Source organism: Embiotoca jacksoni, unplaced genomic scaffold, assembly GCF_022577435.1.
Source record: "Embiotoca jacksoni isolate LCO1_2020_lvr unplaced genomic scaffold, fEmbJac1.0.p SCAF_5, whole genome shotgun sequence".
NCBI classification, from domain to species: Eukaryota; Metazoa; Chordata; class Actinopteri; family Embiotocidae; genus Embiotoca; species Embiotoca jacksoni.
In genome coordinates this window covers 17,658,512-17,680,617 of record NW_027185403.1, presented here as the reverse complement: position 1 = coordinate 17,680,617, position 22,106 = coordinate 17,658,512, and the positions used below count along the sequence as shown (strand labels likewise).

The window sequence follows — 22,106 nt, the reverse complement described above, 5'->3', positions numbered from 1 at the left end:
TACAAAAAGTTAATGGTTTGGGTTTAAATAAGTACTTTTACCTCTGTAACATTACATACCTCACGTACTCTACGTAACTTAAATAAGCTTAGAACGTTTTCTTACTTACCTTAATAAAATAAAACATTGACTTTAGCTTTCTTCCAGACTGGAACACAGGTCTGCTGAGTGAAAGTTGCCGTTATGATAAAATCATATTTGCAGCTGCAGTAAGCCAAATATGTCACTACGGCAAGCAACCTGCTAGTTTAATAGTCTGTCACCTAACCCCATTTAAAACCACAACATTTTACAATTTTTTTTTTTTTTTTTTAGCTATTGAGGGGATGGTAAATGTCTTTTGTTACCTTTAGAGTTGGCTTGATTGGTTGTTTTCCTGTTTTCAGCCTCTGTGCTAATCTAAACTGCTGGTTGTGGCTTCCTATTTACTGTATAGACATAAAAACAGTATATATTTCCTCAGTTGACTATCTGCTTTAAAGGGAATAAGCATATTACCCAAAATGTTGGACTATTTCTTAAAACGGACTGACTTGAACAAAACATTATTTTTCTTTTTTTTTTTGCTGAAGCATGTGTGAAGACAGTATTTCAGTACGACACAGAATCCCATTCTTCATGCATTCTGTTTATGCAACATAGCTTCTTTCTGTCACCTTTCGTTGCAACAAAACCTATTTGAATGATAGAATATTGCAAGATATTTTTGCAGTGGTTGAATAGTGTTTTAAATAATACATACTTGTACAATGCAGTTTCTTATCACATAGCTAATCTACAATCTCACCCATAGATGCACACTAGCCTTTTGATTTCTGCTGGTCTCTGCAGTACCTTGTTTACTTTGCTCTGCTGATTACAGTTAAAATGAACTTTTTTGTTTCAAGGCATTACAGATGGGAAGCGTCTTGAATAGTGCATGAGGCTTGTGAGGTTTTTTTTGGAGATGGTGCCTAATCTGTGCTGTTTACTTTTCATGCATTTGCAAAGTTTTTTTTTAATTTTCTGTGAATTGGATGCAGGTTAACTGTGCATGCAGAGTGCCCAATGCATCTGGAGGATTTCCCCATGGACTTTCATTCCTGTCCACTAAAATTTGGCAGCTGTGAGTAACTCTGATGACGATAGTGCCTGAGGGAACTTTAAGTAAAATGCTTTTTAATTTTTTCTTATCCTCACTGGTTCTTTGGCAGAAAGCAGCCTATGAACCGAGTGAAGCTGGAATGCATGGCTCAGTTTTCTGGCAGTAACCCAACAAATTTGAACAAAATATGCATCAGCATTTAAACAGATATAAGAACAGATAAAGGAATGAGTGGAAATATCAGTGGGAAATATGTGGGAACAATGGGTTCTAAACTCATCCAAATATTTTTGTTTTGACATTTTAAGCTTCTTTACATTTGGATGAAGAATTTTGTGCTTTTAGCTGTTTTTAAGATGTTGGGTTAAAAGCGAGGGGTTATTAATTAATTATTAGGAGAACATGGTGGGTCATGTCTGAAATGCCTTGACTTCTCATAAATTTAATGCCCCATTTGCCTTTACTGCATTTATGTGATGACCTACTGTATTTCACTTTAATCTCTTAGCCCATTTGATACCCTGATGCAACAATAACAGTCTATTGCACAACATGATTGACAGAATATTTCAATTGAATCTATTGAACTAAAAATATGACAAAAAAATAGTTTTTTCTATTTCACCAGGCAATCTTATGTTGGCAGACAAGCTTTCACATTTCATTTTCCTTGTATGCTGTGACTGATTGAAAAGGGCAAATGTCACTCTGCATCGATTGCTTGTTGGTGTTTTACAAATAACATCTTCAGCCACTGAGAGATTTTTTTCTTCTCTCTGCAGTATTCTTTTTTTTTCTAGAAACCCAGCATCAAACACATGATAGTGGGAGCTTTTCATTTGGGTCTCTGAAATAATTTCTCGAAAAATCATCAATTGCTGCGACTGCCCCAGAATTATTCCCTATGGGTTTATCCTCTTCCCTTTTTTTTTTTTTCTTTTTTTTTTAGATGCCTACACAATCTCAGAAGTGACTTATGCTTGGACTCTAAATGCCTCAGACTCTGTTGTGGTTGAAGGAGAAAGCTCTCGTCTGAACCAGTACGACCTGCTCGGGCAAACAGTCGGTCAGGAAACTATCAAATCCAGTACAGGTAAGCTGTGGTAGATGTCTAGTGGAAATCTATAGGGAACTGAATGACTCCTCCATGTCCTACTGATGTCCAGCCTCTGCAATAAATGTTCCTCCAGCTTAGAAAATGTCTTAGATGTGGGAAAGGTGACATGCATTATAAAACACGAGAAAATAATGACGGCACAATGCTTTAATAGTCAGGGTTTTCCAGACAGTTGACAGCTGGCATGGAGCAAAAACTGGATATTTGATAGCTGTTTCTAATACACCCTACACCCAGCACTAATGTCAAAGTTGTAGTGACATCTAAGACTTCCCCGGTTTCATTTTGTGAAATCAGCAACCTAAATATCTTTATCTCTGTTCCAAACTGTTTCAGTGTGTGAAAATTAAACTGTGATTTTGTGCTTGTTTGGGTGGATGTTGAGCTCGTCCACCTCCTACACGTTACAGGAGGCGGCCGTAAGCTTGCTATGAAATGCTTGCTAAGTTTTGTCTTTTTTTACTCACTTTATTTGGCTTGAAAAATGCAGAGAAATGTTTGTTCTGGCTTCCTCTGCATGACAATGATTAAACAAAACAGGGCCCTGGCATCCGGGCATGTTGAATTGCTTACTTTGTTCTGCATTTTGTAAATCTGTTTTTGGCCCAAAAGCAGCATGACAGGTGAGCTGTTGCTGCGACCAGCTTTTCTACCATGTAACTCCCTCTTTTTGAAGGACAAAGATAGACAAACTTTCTCATGCAGTGACATTTAATTGGATGGATTTATATGGATGTCACTAAGAAGTGAGAGATGCTGATGCAGACATACGGGAGAACATCTGTCTGTTTGGAGCTGTCAGAGACACTAACAGAGGAGCTGCAGCAAAAAAGACCAACTGCTGTGTGCTTCCGTGTTAGTACCCAAAGACACAGGGATGTCTCGTTTAAGTTCAGCGATGCATGAAATTATTAAGAAAATTCTACATTCTGTGCCCAGAAAGTGAATAACTTAGTGTGCATTGAAAATGGGGCAATTCAGTCAAACGGACCTGCAGGAGACATCAGCAAGTAAATCAAACAGTGGAAGGCTCATTAGCGGACAGAATAATTAAGTCCGCTTCAGTCTAGAGCTTCAATAACAGACTCGAAGCAAAACGGAGGAGATAAAAAAGTTATAAAATGGGAAAGTAAAGGTAGTAAAAATGCTCTGAAGGCTGATTTTTAGAAAAGAAAAACTCAACTGACCCCTCCCTCGGACTTTCTGTTCTACTGACAAGCTTGGGTTTGATAATGATTGATGTGATACCATAGACTGTATATATGTAAAAAAGTGAAGCAAATGTGGAAGTGCCTAAAAGTTTAATATCACGGAGGGCCATTAAGGGCTGGCTCCAAAAAGCCTCAATTTCTCTCTTGAAAATATAAACTCTTTAAGTTTTTTCCACAAGTCATTATGGTATCATTTGCTAAATTCATTCCTTCTGGTCGGTGTTCTTGTGGTCCTTCTGAAAATAAAAAATAAAAATCATCATTGTCCTCTGGTTCTTAGCCAGATCCACCCCTCGCTCCTCTGCAGCTCATCCAACTATGGTCACTTCCTGCAAAAAAAACCCACAAAAAAAACAAGATGGCGATGACCAAACTTTTGACTCAAAGGAGAAGTGTGTAGGATTGAGTGGTGTCTAGCAGTGAGGTTGATGATTGTAACCAACACCCTTACCTCCTCCTCCAAGCATGTAGGAGAAATTATGTTGGCCACGAATCTTACAAAAAACACAAAAGGCTCTGTAGAGCCAGTGTTTGGTTTTTCCTTGTGGGCTAAAGTAGAACCGTGGCGGTGAAACGTGGAGGGCTTCATGGAAGAGGAATCGCTCCTAACATAGATCTGATGGGCTCATTCTTATGAAAACACAACGTTATTAGTTTCAGGTGATTATACACTAATGTAAACATGATTTAAATTTGTATGTTCCTTTTTCCACTGAGCCTTTAAAATATAAGGAATAAACAGATATTGTTGCTGTCGTCTTAATGTTTAGGCTTGTCTTAAAAGCACTGCACGTGGCAGCAACAAAAACCACAAGCATGTTGTCTTGAAGCTTTGTTGTCTCTGTTTGGAGCCTGTACAGAAATAGAAACCTGCTCTATCCAAGACAATTAGTTGTCAAGTTAAATTATTTTTGTAACCTTTTTTTTTTAACAAGCATTGTTCAGAAAGTGAATACAGAAAACAAAGAACACACAAACATACATATGTTGACTATACTATATATAGAAAATAGGTTGTACTGTAAAAGAAATAGATAATGAGGACTAAAAATAGAAGCACCATATTTCATACGAGCCCACCAACACAGATGCCAAGAAATGGGGTCAGAACTTAAGTGTGCATACACAAGTCTATACGTGTTTCTGTGTGTGTGTGTGTTTCTGTGTGTGTGTGTGTGTGTGTGTGTGTGTGTGTGTGTGTGTGTGTGTGGGTGGGTGTAGATGAAAGGGACACCATCACTGTCCAGGAAGCAGGCAGTGTAGATATAAAATAACTTGAAAGATTAGATCAAAAACTGGTTGTAAGTAGTGGGGAATAAATCGGCCTTGAGCCTGGATTTAAATACTCAGACAGTGAGCCTACTTGTAGAGAGATGAGAGAAGGTTGGCAGCTGTTTTCCTTCACATGCTGGGAGTGACAAAGGATGTGACATCCACTGACTGCAGATTATATGATGACAATAAACAAATTACTGATGAAGGTTATGTAATGCACAGTAAATTATTAAGAGATTGTAATCAATAAGGAGCCAGTGAGAAGAGAATAAAGCCAGATTACAGAGTGCTGTGTTCATCTTCTGTGTGTACGTCAAGAAAAGGACAAAACATTAAACGTGTTTACAAGATCCTGTGAGGTAACCCTACAGCATCTGAAGTAAGACGTAAGAATTATTTGAGATCGTTACTGCTTAAAAGAATAAATTTGTCACCCACCAGTTGTTCTTTACCGTTAATTTCCCATGTTTTAGGCTTAATTCTGTCAGAAACTCTCATGTCACACAGCAAATAAAAATGGAAATACAAATTGTCTCTGCAATATGGTTCTCCTCTCGGTAGGGCTCCCTGCTGTGGCAATACTGCGCAGCAGAATGAGATACACAGCGCAGTGATAAATAACATGCAGGGACCATCGCAAATAATCCCCCAATGGTTATTAACTTAGAAATAAACGCCATACGGGGTGCACACAAACAGAGCAGATGTGAAGCAGGTGGAGGCTGGGTGGAGTGGAGCAGCAGCAACAATGGCATGCGTACATCCTAATTTAGGCCACCAGATCAGGGCAGTAAGATGTGATAGCTGTGCATGTTGTTAGTGAACGGGAACAGAAGGAGGGGGACACTTTGGTGCAAGTAGTTCATATAACAGTGTTTATCAATGAAGAAAAAAGATGAGGAATTGTTATGACTTTATTATTATTATATGGCTGTAAGGAGTAAGAATAACTAAGGACTTTTGACTGCAGCCAGAAGTACCTCAAAATACACCCAACAGATGAGCGAAATTCAACAAAAACACAATTTATTACAGTGCATGTTGTCATGGTAACAATGCATGTTTCCATGGAAACACAAGCATAAACTAATCATAAAGTACTTATATTGCACTTTTCAAAACATAAGTCACAAAGGGCTCCGCAAGCAAGATTTAAAAAGAAACATGAGAAATACTCTAGGGCTTCAAAGGTGACTCAGAGCAGCAGTTTCCCAACCTGGGGATTGGGACCCCACAGTGGGTCACCAGATAAATCTGAGGGGTCAGATGACCAAACTATAATCAAACACATTTTTTTCAGATGTTTTTTTAATCTCGACCTTGTTCTTGTATGTTTTGATAGCACTTATTTAAAGACAGTTATTAAAATACCAGACATCTAACTTAATCTGCATTGGTATTATCAGTAGAAAGAATAAGAAACTATTTCTGAAACTGATTGATTGCAACTATACCTCAAAAATAATAACAATATATAACATTGAACATAAATACTCTGCTGCATTACACAAGGCAACATTTATGGTTTAAGCCAAGTTAATTAGGTGTTGCAGTAGATGAGAGATCTGAAAGCATAGACTCTTCTCGGTGTCACTGAGTGACAGTGCTGATCTAATTTTAGTAACACTACTTAGCTGAGGAAAACGTGATGGAAAGAAGCCTTTCTGAAATACACTTCGTGCAGGATGACGATTATAATAGTTATGTTTATAATGCTGTGAAGCATGTAGGCAGGCTATCCTTGTTGGTAGACCACTGTTTTTTTATCATCTTTCAAATGTATATTATTTTTAGATTGATTATCATCAATATATATATATATGTATATATATATATATACATGCATACATATATGTATATACATATATATACATACATTTATACATATATATATATATATATATATATAGTGTTTCTTTTTTATTTATTTCAAGGGGGGTAAACAGTTTTGTCAATTCAGATGAGTGGTATAAAATTAGCTTGAAGAAATGTGGAACTTTCTCTGAAAATGATCTGCACTGTCTTTAATTTATAGTAGATGGGATTTTGTCTAAAGAAAGGAAAACCACTGTGGTGGACCTTTAGGAGAGGAAATACAGATCAGGGTGTAAATGTGAATCATGAGTATCATGTTTCCAAAAATGTAACAAATAACTCTACATTTGATGATCATGAAAGAGTTGAGAGGTTTGTTCCTGGTGGAGAATATTGACCTCAGGATTATCGCCTCCAGACTTTAACTACACATTTGAAGGAAGAGTGGGTGGTTTGCAAAGCTTCACTGTGGCGTTAGATGTCTTCTTCATTGCCTGAGCGTGTACAGTGAGTCCGTCTCTTCTAACAAGACGCTCCAGTTTAGATTCTGGGAGCATTTTATGCCTAAGTTTCTGGGTATTTCAGGATAGTGTGGGTGAAAGTATTGAGAAATTGTTAAATCTGGAGCTTATATCACAATCGAAGACCACATTTATTGAAATGACGTTATGTCATTTTATAACATTAATATAATATTAAACATGACAGTGGAATAATTAAAAGAGTTACGCACACTTAAATCTAAAATTAATTATTTCAATCTCAATTAAAATACAGGTTTTGTAAATAGGTTGAAATTTGACTTAATCTTTTAAGCTCTAGAGGCCCCCAATTGGGGGCCAGGTAGAAGACTTAGCGTAACTATTATTAAAATATGGACATATATACTGATATTTACACATATCTAAACAAATCTCAAGTGTTCCCTTTATTATTACACCAACATTATTCAAATAGACCTTGTGGTTGCAGAGATATACTCTTTTTATTATGGGTATGCAATTTTCGAGCAGAGGCCTAAAAAATAGGCGTGTTTTTAAAAGGTTAAGTGTTGTGTTAAGCGCCTTGGCGCTAACCGCATTACTGACGTGCCAATAATGACGTTAAAGCACACCCTCTTGTTATGTGGTGAGGTGTAACACAGTCTTTATTGAACACAGGGGTGGTACCTACAGTCTTAGTCTTCTTATTCGTCCCGAGTCGGGGGGGGGAGGGCAGCTGGCAGGACCGCTGGATGGACCGCTGGTGGGGCAGCTGACGGGGCAGCTGGTAAGAGCGTTGTCCGGTAGCGCTGGCTGGTAACACTGAGCACTGACTGGTAGCACTGAACAGGTACCGGTACTGGAGCTGGTACTGGAGCAGGAACTGGAACAGGACCGGGGACGAACGGATGGACGAACGGTCGGTCAGACTCGCTGGCGACAGATAGTGGGAGACTGGTAGTAACAGGGAGCACCTGGTCGAAACTACACAGAATCTGACAGTAACTCGCAGTATGGACCGCCCCGCCATGACTGCAGGGCAGATATAGTCTGGTGAGGTGATCAGTGGAATCAGCCACCTGCAGGTGGTGATCAGGACGAGTGGCGGCAGCTGCTCCGACTGGTGAGGGGTGTGGCCACAGGAGGTGACAGAACACGTGGAAACAATAACAAACAGATGGGGGAATGACAGAACACACGAGGAGCAGCGACTGGGGACAAAACAGAGGGAGACACACCAGGGTCAGACAGGGATCCTGACACCTCTCTTGTAAAAGTTACCATCTAAATAGAATATGTAATCAAAATGTATTCATATTGTGGGGCAATTCGCTCCATAAATACAATAAATACAGATCATAGAAACACTAAACTGCTTAGTTAACTCAGTCTTCCTGTAAGTAAGATATCCCCCAAAAAATATATCAATTAACTCATGTATTTTTAAGATTTCAGCCCAGTGTCGTGTTAAAATATAACCGGTCAAGCTAGCCGCCATCCGTGGTGTTACGGTACAGGTGCTCGGAGCAACAAATAAGGACCAAAAGATAACTGATTTTGCCAAATGGGTCACATTTAATAGACCTATAACAAGTAAAAGCAACATTATTTTGTATATTATATGAAATTCAAATCCAACTATATATTCCCATTGAGAAGGCAGAGTGATATTTCTAGTGATGAGCAGGGTGGGCTGTCATGCTGATTTGAGCACGTTCCGAATGTTCAGTCGACCAATCAGATCTCTGGGTCGGAACTACTTGTTGTATAATTCAGTTTTTAAATTGCACCCAATGAATTTATGAATGCATCTAACTGCATCTCTGAGCCAAGTGTTCCACCACTACTCCCGTCAGGTATCAATTATCAGTATACAGTATTTCCCCAGTGACTGCAATCCACTATCAAGGGAATCCCTGCTTCAGTTTCATTGAGTAAGAATACCCTTTCATGCCTAAATGCTCCTATCTAGGTTAAGTGGTGTTTGATGCCTTGGTAGAAGGCAGAATGCCTGCCAGTGACGGTTTCTCTTGTTTAACTAGTCACTCCACATTATCTGATTGGCTGACTTTAAATTAATCATTCATTACAAGTGTGTCAGTGTTTGGTGTAGCGTACTTGCAAACTAGGTCATTTGGCTCGAATGAATGTGCTCTCAGGCTTCAGAGGGATGGACATCTTGCATAAGCCTGTGAACATACCAACACACTGTTACAAAAATCCCGCTATTCAGTCATACATTTGTTTGTCACAGTGTCATGTTGGACTCGTCGAAGCACTTACAAAATACCAGCTCCCATGAATCTCACTTGTTTGTGGTTGCTCTTAAAAAACACTTTTTGTGTAACCGCATACATTATTCATAAAAACCCATGACTGAACAGAAGTGAAGGTAGTAATGTTTTAACGCGTATACAGTGTATAATTAATGCTGTTTGAGCAGCCGTGTCATTGGAGCTTTTTTTTCTTGTATAAAATTAATGTAGTAGTTATGTATGAGTGTACGTCAGGTAAGCTCTGATTTTTGGCCACATGGAGGCAGTGGAAATAAGACCTCAATACAATTAGCATATTTTCAGTTTATATGCTTATATTGGTTTTTTTTGTTTTTTTTACACATCCAGCCAAAACATAGTGACATTGATTTGAAGTTGTGTTTCTGTACATAACTAAAATTTTTATTTGAAATAATAAAATAATAATTCATCGGGCTGCAAGAGGCCATCTTCACACCATACAGGTCACTTGTTGAAGGATATTCAAGCGACAGCTATATTTACATTTATTACCGTCTGTAGTGGTCATGGTAATTATGACAGGAATAATGGAAGCAGTCAGTGTCAACTGAAGATCAGACTGACGTAGAACGTGCAGGGAGATTGGCCGGTGGTGGTTGGAAGATCAAACACTGGACGTTCACCCATCAGCCTGCTGTTCGTGTCCCGTGTGAAACCAAAAGTCAAAGTTGGCTTGTTTAAACTTATGTACTGTATTTCACTTACATCACATACTGTTCATAGTTTAGCTTGCAAAAAACAATCATTAAATTGTGACCATGTGACAATGCTAAAACTACGTGTTTATTATTGTTACGATGACAACGTAGGTTCAGATTGCCCATTGCTGGTACTATCCAACAGATTCTGTTGAGAGTCAGTGGAAATCAACGTCTTAGTATGAGGATGTGTTGTGTTGAAATGACAGGGTGGATCCCAAACCTTGTAGGACTACTGATCTTTACATTAAAATGATTAAAAAATGATGATGAGTAATTCCTAAAAGTCTGGGTATTTTGGCTGCTGTAGCATCAATTATGACTTTTCTTATTTTGATTTACAATGCCTATAAAAAAGTATTCACCCCCTTGGATGTTTCACCCTTTTGTTGGTTTTATACATGAAATCATGGTCAATATAATTTGGCTTTTTTGACAAGAATTTGCACCAAAAAAAAGCTTCTTTCATGTCAAAATGAAAACAGATTTTTACAAACTAATGTCAATTAATTAAAAACATATAGTGTAAAATAAGTGTTTGCATAAAATTCACCCCCTTTAAAGTGACTGACCTAACTCAACAGAGGTCCAGCTAGTTGATGCCAGCAGTGTCACAGTTAGTGAAATGGAGATCACCTGAGTGGAGTTGATGTGTGTCAAGTGATTGTAGTATAAAAACACCTGTCTGGGAGGTCCAGTCTCTGGTTCATCAGTATTCATGCTACAACTGCAACATGAAGACAAAAGAACACTCCAAGCAACTCAGAGAAAAGATCATTGAAAAGTATAAGTCAGGTGATGGCTACAAAAAGATTTCCAACTCACTGGACATCCCACAGAGTTCAGTTAAATCCATCATTAAGAAATGGAAGGAGTATGGCACTTGTTTAAATCTGCCTAGAGCTATCCGTCCTCACAAACTGAGTGACCGGGCAAGAAGAAGACTGGTGAGGGAGGCCATCAAGACACCTACAACCACTCTGAAGGAGTTAAAAGCTTCAGTGGCTCAGATGGGAGAAACTGTACATACAACAACTGTTGCCCGGGTTTTTCCACCAGTCAAAGATGTATGGTTAGAGTGGCAAAGAGAAAGCCACTGTTGAAAAAAGCTTGCATGAAATCTCGCCTGGAATTCACCCAAAGGCATGTGGGAGACTCCAAGGTCAATTGGAAGAAGGTTCTTTCATCTGATGAGACAAAAACTGAGCTTTTTGCCCTTCAGACTAGACGCTATGTTTGGCGAACACCAAACACTGCACATCACCACAAACACACCATCTCCACCGTGAAGCGTGGTGGTGGCAGCATCATGCTCTGGGGATGCTTGTCAGCAGCAGGCCCTGGAAGGCTTGTAAAGGTAGAGGGAAACATGAATGCAGAAAAATATCGCCAAATCCTGGAGGATAATCTGACTCAGTCTGCAAGAGAACTACGACTTGGGAGAAGATTTATTTTCCAGCAAGACAACAACCCCAGGCACACAGAAATGGTTCAAAGACAAGGTGAATGTTCTGGAGTGGCCAAGTCAAAGCCCAGATCTCAATCCAATCGAGGATTTGTGGCTGGACTTGAAAAGAGCTGTTCACACCCGATCCCCGAGCAACCTGACAGAGCTTCAGCTGTTTTGCAAGGAAGAATGGAGACAAATGTCAGTGTCCACATGTGCCAGCCTGATTGAGACATATCCACACAGACTCAGTGCTGTGACTGCAGCCAAAGGTACAGCTACTAAATACTGACCTGAAGGGGTTGAATATTTATGCAATCATTTACTTTACCTTATATATTTTTTATGAATTGACATTATTTTGTAAAAATCAATTTTCACTTTGATATTAAAGGTTTTTTTTGTGCAAATTCTTGTCAAAAAAGCCAAATTATATTGACCATGATTTCATGTATAAAAGCAACAAAAGGGTGAAACATCCAAGGGGGGTAAATACTTTTTATAGCCATTGTGTATCTTGCAACACTACCAATTTGATGGAGGTGCCATGTTAAACAGCCGTAGTTTCCATTTCATGTAATATTTAAAAAATGCTTGTAGTTGCAAGTATTTTTTTCTTACCAGTTTACTTAGTGTTGCTCATATGAGATAAACAGCAGCTAAGTTTTACATATATATATATATATATATTATATGTAAAAAACATTCTCAAAACACTATTGTGGTCTAAGTATAGCAGCAGTTGTGCCAGGTATTTCTGTATCATAAATTCCCATGAAGCCTTGCTGCAGCACGTCTTGAATGAGCGAGGTATTCCCACCCATTTAGCAGAGAACCTTGTTTCCCACAGGTGTTTCCTACATCTGTAGGAAACATGAAGCGATTACCATCTTCATGCTATAACTATTGTCTTCCCTCTCCATGAAGCGATCACAGGCTCTTCTAGAGAAAAGTCAGCCACATGCAGTGAATTCCTTGCTTGTACATCCTCCTCCTCCCCCATCCACAACACAGGCATCAGGACTGGCATGCAAATTAAATTACAGAAGATATAGAGCTCCATAAGGTACCGAGAGTGCACTCAATTCCTCTAAATTCCGGTGCCGGTGTGTGTTTGTGTGTATATTGACAGAGAGAGAGTTAGTCTTCACATAACTGCAAGACGTGTAGGCAATACAACTACAGTGCTATATATATATAAAAGAGGGAATAAAAAATCTTTTGGGATTAGTCCATGGAATTGAAACCTCCTCCCCCCTTCCCACTGCTGAAAAGGACTTTCCTCTTGCCAAGTGGCACTGTGTATCAAGGCCTTCATTTCAAAATCACAGCAAATGAGCTATGTTTCTCTGTTCTGTTGCCATGGGTAACACATCTTTTTCTTCTCATGTCTAATCTTGGCTTCTCTTTGAGATATCTTCCATTTGGAAAGCCTGCCTGCTACTGCAGCATTGGCACTGTTTCATGGCCTTGTCAGCTATTAAGCTTTGCTCGCTGGTTAGGAAATCATGCTGCCTACTTTTGTATGTATGTATGGATTATTATATCAGCTTCGTGTATCCACTGTTGACAGTTGCAGTAGGCTGTCTAATCTATGTCTAAGACTGCTTGAGCATCTTAAAGCTACAAACCGGAGATGAAACCAAAATATTTTTCTAATGTAAATTACATAAGTGTGCAGAACAAAGACGGAAGTGGGCTTGTACTTGGATGGTTAAATTTGACTAATAGAGATATTGTCTCTGACAGTTGTGTGGTTTCAAACCCTTGACTCACCTGCCATATTGTTGTATGAGAACGTTTGAGGGAAATTGAGTTCATTATGTGCAATAACCATGATGTTTTCTTTAATTGTAACCAATAAGTGTAGTGCAGGCTAATTTGATAACAATAAATAATGTTGTAAAGAGATTTACAACATGTCATTGATTTTATGGATGCTAAGCTAAGTATGTCAAGTTTTACTGCAATTTGTATCAAATATTAATGTTGGTGGTAGTTTTATTTCCTGGTCTGCTCATTCAGAGGAATCAGACTACCAAACCAGGAGAATATAAAATGCAGTAGCCTTTTTATATAAAGAATAGTATTTTGATGATCATTTTATTTTTTTTAATTCAATTAAACCCCAGTCATAACATTTGAACTCACAAAGAAGACTAACAAAAGAAGATTTGAGGTAATGTGGTTTGAGAAAGTCCTCTCGGGTTACGAATCAAATTTAAAGTACAAGGTTGATGAAAAAGCATAATACAATGCAGGACAACAGTTCAACATGAATACTTCCTTAAAAGTTTCAGTTAAAATCAGTAGCAATCATACACAGGTTAAGACTGCAAACATGCAAAAAAAAAAAAAAAAAAAGATGTCCCAAGAAAGAAGTTATTAGAAATGAGTGCAAATGTTACGCCCCTGAAAACGGGGAGAAATAATCACGAGTGATGTGGTGATGTTTCCTCAGTGAACGCATTTACTGGAATTAATTACATACATTTACAATATACAATTTAACAGAACAATCAACATTTTCACATACACGCATTACATCTACAGGTGAATTCACAAAATGGCTGCATCACTCGGTGAAGTTACGGGTTGAACCGAGCCAACAAGCGCGGCTTCACACGTGCGAATAGACTCCACACCGCTCAACAAAACTCCACATTAACTTACCCAAAAACACAACATGCACATTCTCTCGTCACCTCGGACTGATCAGGAAATCATTACAAACACTCCACCAACGTAAAACAACATCAACATACCTGAAAACGGGGAGAAATAACCAGAGTGATGTGGCGATGCCCCCCCAGTGAAGGCATCCACTGGAACGAGGAAAAACACCGCGAATTCCCCGGGTATGCAGGCGAAGACAAAAACAATCGATCTCAGGATAACTGAACGGGCTACTTAGTAGATGATTGATAAAGCAATGATGAATTAACTTTGAACAAAAATGGATGAAATAAACAATGAATAAATCACTCAGTATTTCAACCTATTTTAGCACACTAAGCGTTCTCGCTGTTTTAAAAACCTTTTTGAACCCATTTTTATACATTCTTCATTATGACATATGATCCTTTTAACCATTTTACAGGATTTTAACCAATTTATGAGTATGAATTGACTCTTTTTAAAATGATAACAGATCATTAATATTTTCACTTGTCACAGACATTGAATGCAGAAGGTTTTTGAAAGTCCTCAAATGTCAAATGGTAGTTGAAGAATCTGCATAGTTATTTTTTTTTTTTTTAATATTATTAATATTTTTTGTTATTAACCCTGATTCTTGTCTCCGCAGGTGAATACACGGTGATGACAGCTCATTTCCATCTGAAGAGGAAGATTGGCTACTTCGTCATCCAGACGTACCTCCCATGCATCATGACAGTCATTCTCTCCCAAGTGTCTTTCTGGCTGAACAGAGAATCAGTGCCAGCTAGGACTGTGTTTGGTAAGCATATTGACCACAGTATAGTTCCTCTTACCTATCTTATTATAATATATATATAATATTTATCTTATAATATGATAATTCCCAACAGCACTAATGTCATTTAAGCCCAGCTTTATGAATGTTGGATCTCCCATGCATGATGGCATTAGAAGCTTACTCTAGGTTGATCAAAAATCAACTCTGAGGGGATGAAGTCAGAGGATGGCTGAAAGTTGATGGAAAACGAGGAAACAGGCTGAAGACAGTTCTCAGAGGCCTCGCTGCTTTTCCATCCGGTTACTGCTGAAATTGTTTTAAGCCAAGTGAAGCTAATAGTAGTGAGCTATCGGACGGGTCAGCTCACAGAAAGAAACTGGCACGGAAGTGAGGAATAAAGCATTGCCAAAAAAAACAAAAAACTAAAGCATTACTGAAGGTCACTGGTTATTAAGGTACAGTAGGTTAATAGTAACCTTCCACTGTAAGGACACGAAGGACAGTGAAGACTAACGCTTCTGAAAAAGGGCAGCAAAGTAACAACATACAGTAAACAAAATAAGAAAATGTATATTTGCAGTGCAGTTTGTTGATTTGCTTATCTGTTTGTCAGCAGGATAATGGAAAAATTACCAGCACGATTTTCATGAAACTTGGTGGAAGGGTGAAGTATTAATTGGTGAAGAATCCATTAAATGTTGCAGCAGATCTGAATAAGGCAGAGCCACAAATCATGTTTTTACTGTTTTTTAACATTAAACTTTGGCCCTATTAATGCCATACAATTTATAATCCAGTAGATCGAAGTTAAGGTCAATAGTGAGAAAACATATATAAATACAATGAATCCATATTACAATCCATATTCACAGGTACCAGTCATCCTCTGGGATACACATGTACTTGCTGTTGACTGAATATAAGAAATGGATGTAGACTCCATGATGTCACCCATAGAGTTTCCTGAAGAGACGTTCTGAAGCTCAGTTTCAGCAAAGAGTTGGCGTGTGGATGGAGCTGAGGCGGCTTAAATGAAGCCTGGTTGCTGAAACCTGCAGGCAGCGAGCCAACCCACCTGTCAATCAAAGCAGCCCTGCCCTTAATTTTGCATAACTTTAAGCCTTAATACAATTTAAAAGGAGAATTATTTTTTTAATCACCTTCATCAGTTGTCAAGAACATGAAAATTAGCTATAGAGACCCAACCCTTTTCTTTTTCACAGTATTTTTGTATTTTGACTGTAAACATGTTTATTTATTTTGTAAAGTTGGGCAGTCTGGGGATTGACTCTCTTCTGGAGCATCAAGTGGCCATTCTAGGAACTGCGGTTTTTGGCAATTAGCATTGGCTTCATGTTTCAGCCCCAGAGACTGCCGCTTCGTACTTGCTCAAACAAAGCAGCAACCAACAGTGACGTCACCCATTAGTTTGAGAACGCCCGTTATGAAGCCTCAAGTTCCAATATTGTCCGTCGCTGTCTTGCTAGTTTGGAGCGGTTTGGAGCCACAAGTGACCATGTTTGGACGAGCTGGGGGGAAGTGAGCGGTGGATCTGACTATATCTAAATGGAAACCTAACTATATTATGTCCCGCCCACTCATAGCCGTAACCTGACTGTGCCACAGGCCTGTCAATCAAACAGACACGCCCCCAAAAACACAGTTTTTGGAGGTTTATATTCTAATTAATGACGAGATTATTTTCAGATGGACCGCCAGAAAACCAACAAGAAGGAGCGACTTTAGCCATCAAAACCATGATAACTTGTGAAAAGAATTAATTGACTTGAATTTTACGAGAGAAATTGAATGAGAGTCTATGGAGCAGGAGGTTTTTTGGAGCCAACCTCCAGTGGCACTCGTGATATTACAGTTTAAGGCACTCTTTTGGAGCCTTTTGTTTGCCGCTTGGTACTTGCTCAAACTTAATATGGCAAGCAGTTGTTATGGAGCACTCAGGTACAGTGATTTCATTGGGAGAAGCAGCTGAGATGTGAGGCTTCAGCTTGGTAGTAAAATATATTTGGACATAATTATAATAATTTTAGAAATAAATCCAGATATTTATAGTAGTTGCAGCTGCAGATTTGAATATCATAGAAATGTGGACTTGTGCCCCCTAGTTATTTGTTTTCTACACTTGGTTTGCCTGCTTCATTACAGTGCCGTGTGTGTTATGTATAACAGTATCTGAAAAAGTCTAACGAACATCATAATAACTGAACATACAACCTAATTCCCGTATTGTGTGTTTCCAGGTGTAACCACTGTTCTCACAATGACAACACTGAGTATAAGTGCGAGGAACTCCCTGCCCAAGGTTGCCTACGCCACTGCCATGGACTGGTTCATCGCTGTCTGCTACGCCTTCGTCTTCTCCGCTTTGATTGAGTTTGCCACCGTCAATTACTTCACAAAGCGTGGCTGGGCTTGGGATGGAAAGAGTGTTGTGCATGAAAAGGTAATGAAGAAGAAAACATGTCTTCTGACAGGCTCCATTTTCAAAGAGAATTCATTAGCATTGAAGAAAGCAACAATTGGAGATTGGAGCTATAAAAACACATTTGTTGGAGGCAAAGGGAAACGGCGCTTACGGCTTCTCCAAAAGTGGAGCCACTAGTTTTGAGAAGTAATTAGCAAACAAAAATCGAAATGACAAACTCTGAAACTCAACATATCAGGGAAGAATATAAATTCAATAAAGTCTTCATCCCATCTTTAATGGTGCTAAAACGGCAGTCGAAATTTTATATCTCACAATAGAAATAAAGCAATTTGACTAGTTACTATTCGGAGTAATCTGCCTAACTCTGCTGTCAGACATCACATCCGATTTTCTGTTTTCTGGCTCCAGAGTAATAAACTCATCAAAGAAATATTCATATCTTAGATTCAATCTGCACTGCTTTTGTCTATTAGTCATGAGAACATGGGTCCATGTATAACATAGTATCCCAACAGAATAGAATGTCAGTTTGAAAGTACTACACCATTCATTATTATTCCTGTATTGGTGATGTAGAGGAAGTTTCTAAACCTCGAAATTGCATCAATGCACTCGTGTCATTTAACAATGAGGTGCCCAATGGCAAAGCACTTAACCCTCAAACTCCTGCAGGGGAGTCTCTAACTGCGCACAGCTCTGACAATGTGGCTTTCAGACATGACTCTATGCAGGCAGGACAGACATGGAAGCAAAATGTGGTCACCAAGTGGAGAATAAACTTTTAACCACATAAAAAATACGACTGGAGGCAGATTCACATGGATTCATTATTAGAACAGAAATAGATTCAAAGAAACAGTAACTTAAATTTTGTGGAAGAAATAATTTATCATCCATGGCTGAAGTTGAAATCGCAACTGTAATGTTTTATATTTTACATCTTCTGAGGGAAGTTTAAAATTTTCACTATGAAGTTGAATGTATACTAATACATTCAACTTCATAGTGAAGTTCATAGTTATTTCTTCCACAAAATTTAAGTTACTGTTTCTTTGAATCTATTTCTGTTCTAATAATGAATCCATGTGAATCTGCCTCCAGTCGTATTTTTTATGTGGTCTGCTGAATTCTGCTGCAAAAAAATATTTTGCCTTTAAATTCTTTGAATCATTGAGCTCAGTGAAAGGCTTGTGTAATGACTATTTACGATGACCTGCAGACAGGCTGTACCTGTGGCCACACCTGAAGCCCAAATCCTACAGCGTGTCTCCACAGAGAATCTTAATATTTAACCCAAACAAATCACAGACTGTATGGTGGATTATGAATGTTTTGAGAATCATTGATGAAAAGCTAAAAAAAAAAAAAAAGAGCACCTGTAACAAACTGTTAACATATTTTGTCACCTGCTGAATTTTATTCTGACATTGCAAAATGTGCTTTGATCCATTACCAGAATCTATCCATTTTCACCACAGCCCTTTATTTACACGCTTTTTAAATGCATTGATAGGTGATGATAAATAAGGTTGCTTTTAGAGTACGCCTGATCCTTTGTTCTTTCAACAGAAAAAAGAGAGGGCATCACTTGTCAAGAAGAATAATGCCTACGCTGTAGCAGTTGCCAACTACGCGCCTAATATCACCAAGGATTCCAGCACACTTCCAACCATTGCCAAAGGTGGAGCTACAGATCCCAACAAGCCCAGAGTAGATGGCAAACCTCCTGAAAGCAAGAAGACATTCAACAGCGTTAGCAAAATTGACAGGATGTCACGGATTTTGTTTCCGGTTCTCTTTGGCAGCTTCAACCTCGTCTACTGGGCCACCTACTTAAACAGAGAACCCATTATAAAGGATATGGTCCCCTCTAATTAGAGACCAGTTTTGATGGCTTCTGGTCTGGGGACTAAGAGATGAACCAAATACCTCCAGCAACTATGTACACATACCTTTGCAGAGTGAAGTCCTGGATTGCAGTGTGATCCTCTATCTCCGCCTGTTTTCTACACTGTCTGCAGCACTTTTGAAAAGCCTGGCTTTTGTAAATGTGTATGTATATTTATATTCATGGTTTCATGGTGATATGTTGTGTGATTACTTCAATTAGAATGCATATTTCCTTTAAAGTATGTTTCCAGTTACAGTATGTGGCCACTGTACATATACAAATCAAATGAAGAGTAAACACATAAACATGAACACATACATTTTATTTAAGATTACTTCTAAGTGTGTTGAATTTTGCTAGTAATGCCCACTTTCTTGATATCACAGTATATGTATATTTCTTTTGGAGTGAAAGGAACAGAATATATAATTTTTCTTTCTTTCCTTGCCATATAAAAGTGACCTGACTCTTTTTCTTTCTGTCCAAGCCAATGCAAAAACACACTTGTATAATATTGTTACAGTGTAAAACTTGTTTTATTTTCTATGACTGCAGGTATGGGGCTGCAATCGAATGCTCATCTCCTGAATTACTGAAACACTCCAAGCCAAAAAGGCTATAGAAAAACAAAACACAAATGTCAGAGGCCTGACAAAGTACCACATTGTATAGTGTCAGGTTTTATTAGCAAACATTACAGTATGCCTATTAACTATTAACACAACAGCAGACACATAGCAACATTACTGTTGTGTTTCTGCTCCCATTACAAATGCAAGTCAAATCTTTATTCCACTTTTAGTTCTGTTTTGGTCTCCACCACTTTAGCTGTCGTGGTGTTAGACTTTCTTCAACAGCTACAGTAGCTATCTAACATTTATTGCTGGACAATTTACACAGTTGGTTTTTAGAGCTTTTTTTTAGGTGTCTGTAGCTGGTTAAGACGTCAGTGAAAGTGAACAATACACAAAATGTGCTGTACGTAAAACCAAAACAATGGCCTGAAAGAGGCTAAAACCTACTTGGAGCCACACAGTCAAGAGATCAGTCTCTGGGGGTTTGTAACTGCAAATGAGCCTTTTTTTTTTTTTTTACATCAAACAGTCAAATAAGTTTGCGTTGATAAAAAAATTTTACATTAGAAGTATAGAAAAAGATATGGAAGGTACAAAAAAAGGTATAAGATGGCAAATAGAAAGGCAAATGTGGAAAAAGTATGCTGCTTCAAGCACTATTCACAGTTTATTTTTTTATTTTGTACATTTATTTATAAGCAAGGTTAAGTTTAATGTTCTTATTACTGTTGTTGAGTGTAAATGAACACAAACCTCAGTTTAGATAAACCTGATGGGCAAATACTGCCTGAGCTTTTTTTAAACACCAAAAGTGGTAATAATTGTGGACGACAGTGTGGATTTGTTGATGTCAAGGAGAGCATTGTAGCACCAGTCAGCTTGTCTGACATTCACGTTTTGCTCTCTATCCACAGCTAATGTCTGGCTATTTCCAGCACATGTCATGGTCCAACAAGTTATTTTTGAAATAATTACAGATTTCAAAGGTATAGGATTGTAAACAGGCCTGTTCTGTGCCAAAATGAACTTCGCCAGATCATGTATGGAAGTTCTTTTAATAGTCATGTTCCTCTGCCAGTAAATCTTTTTTGTAATAGGCATAAAGTGAGAAGATTATCACGTGGTTTCACCTCATACTCAAATGCAGATGTGCCTGTGTACACTATAATTTTAGACCTTAACTCAAAAGATAACATCAGGGACAATGGTTGTGCTCAATGATCTTGTAATTCAAAAGGGTGGGGTGGGGGGGCATTTAGTTCAGGTGAAGGAGAGGTCGGATTGTTGTTGAAATTATAAAAAAAAGTGTGAAGTATGAGGACTTATTGTATGTAACTTATATATGATTGCTCTCCCACAATCTCTGTGATTACTGTATATTGTGTGAGAAAAAAAGTCACATTCAGCCTCATACCAGCAGTCATATATGGTACATCAATATTTTAACTTGGTTTAACTTGATTTGTTTGTTGAATCAAACTTTGCATGGAGACAAAAATCTAGGATTTATATGATTTATTTTTGTTATATCGTTGGATATAGTTCATATTTTCTCCAACATCCTGATCGAATCTTAAACATTCCAGATAAAATGATTGTTCACAAGGTGGATGCTTGATTCAGTGCACAGTTTCTAATAAAACACATTATTTCAGTTCTTTATGTCAAGTTTTTGTCATGTTTTTGGAGGTTCACACTGTTCAATTTCAATTTTATTATAAGAACACCAATAAAGAGTTTGTGGATTCCTTAAATATTTTTTTTTGTAAAGAGAGTAGTCAAGAAAGCGGCCACATCTGTCGTTCAGTCTAAAGCGCTAAAAAAAAGTCCCAGTGTGTCTCAACCATCAAAATCTTTTCGTGACATTATGAAGGCCCTTGCACGTTGTAGGTTATTCCACTTCTTTTAGTCGGTGTATTCTGACTGTTGTTTGTTTTCGGAGATGAAAGCATGGCATGTTTTTGAGATATGTTTGCTTTATTGACTGTAAACCTTACTGCCATCAACCGTGGTTTACTCATGCAAGTTTTTTTTCATGCTTTACTATAACTATCAAGTAATAGACTTTTATATAGAAATCATATTCTTCAAGATATTATTTTACATTTGGCCCAAACAAAAAAATGTGTTTTACCAAAAAGGGCTTTTTAATGTCAAAACTAGTAGGAAGTTTGACAGGATTTGTATTCTAAACCTTTTGCAATGAAGAAAGCTAGTTAGCTGATCAACTACCATCTAAGGATGATAAAGTCAAGAGTCATGACAGGAATTTCAAAACAAAAATATAAATAAATGTAGTTTTAAGATGCCATTTAGGTTTATTTTTTAA

The 22,106-nt window shown here is 38.1% G+C and overlaps 1 protein-coding gene across 5 annotated transcripts in view; it reads left to right on the top strand.

The window, feature by feature from the left end:
• LOC138211218 (gamma-aminobutyric acid receptor subunit alpha-2) overlaps positions 1-21,525 on the top strand; it is a 39,233-nt gene extending 17,708 nt beyond the window's left edge. For all 5 annotated transcript variants that reach the window (XM_069170953.1, XM_069170951.1, XM_069170952.1 and 2 more), the window contains 5 exons: positions 1,023-1,105; positions 2,034-2,177; positions 14,734-14,886; positions 17,124-17,326; positions 18,881-21,525. In XM_069170953.1, the coding sequence (XP_069027054.1) occupies positions 1,023-1,105; positions 2,034-2,177; positions 14,734-14,886; positions 17,124-17,326; positions 18,881-19,189 (892 nt within the window). In that variant the 3' untranslated portion in view covers positions 19,190-21,525. The remainder of the gene's footprint in view (positions 1-1,022; positions 1,106-2,033; positions 2,178-14,733; positions 14,887-17,123; positions 17,327-18,880) is intronic.
• The last annotated feature ends 581 nt before the right edge of the window (positions 21,526-22,106 follow it).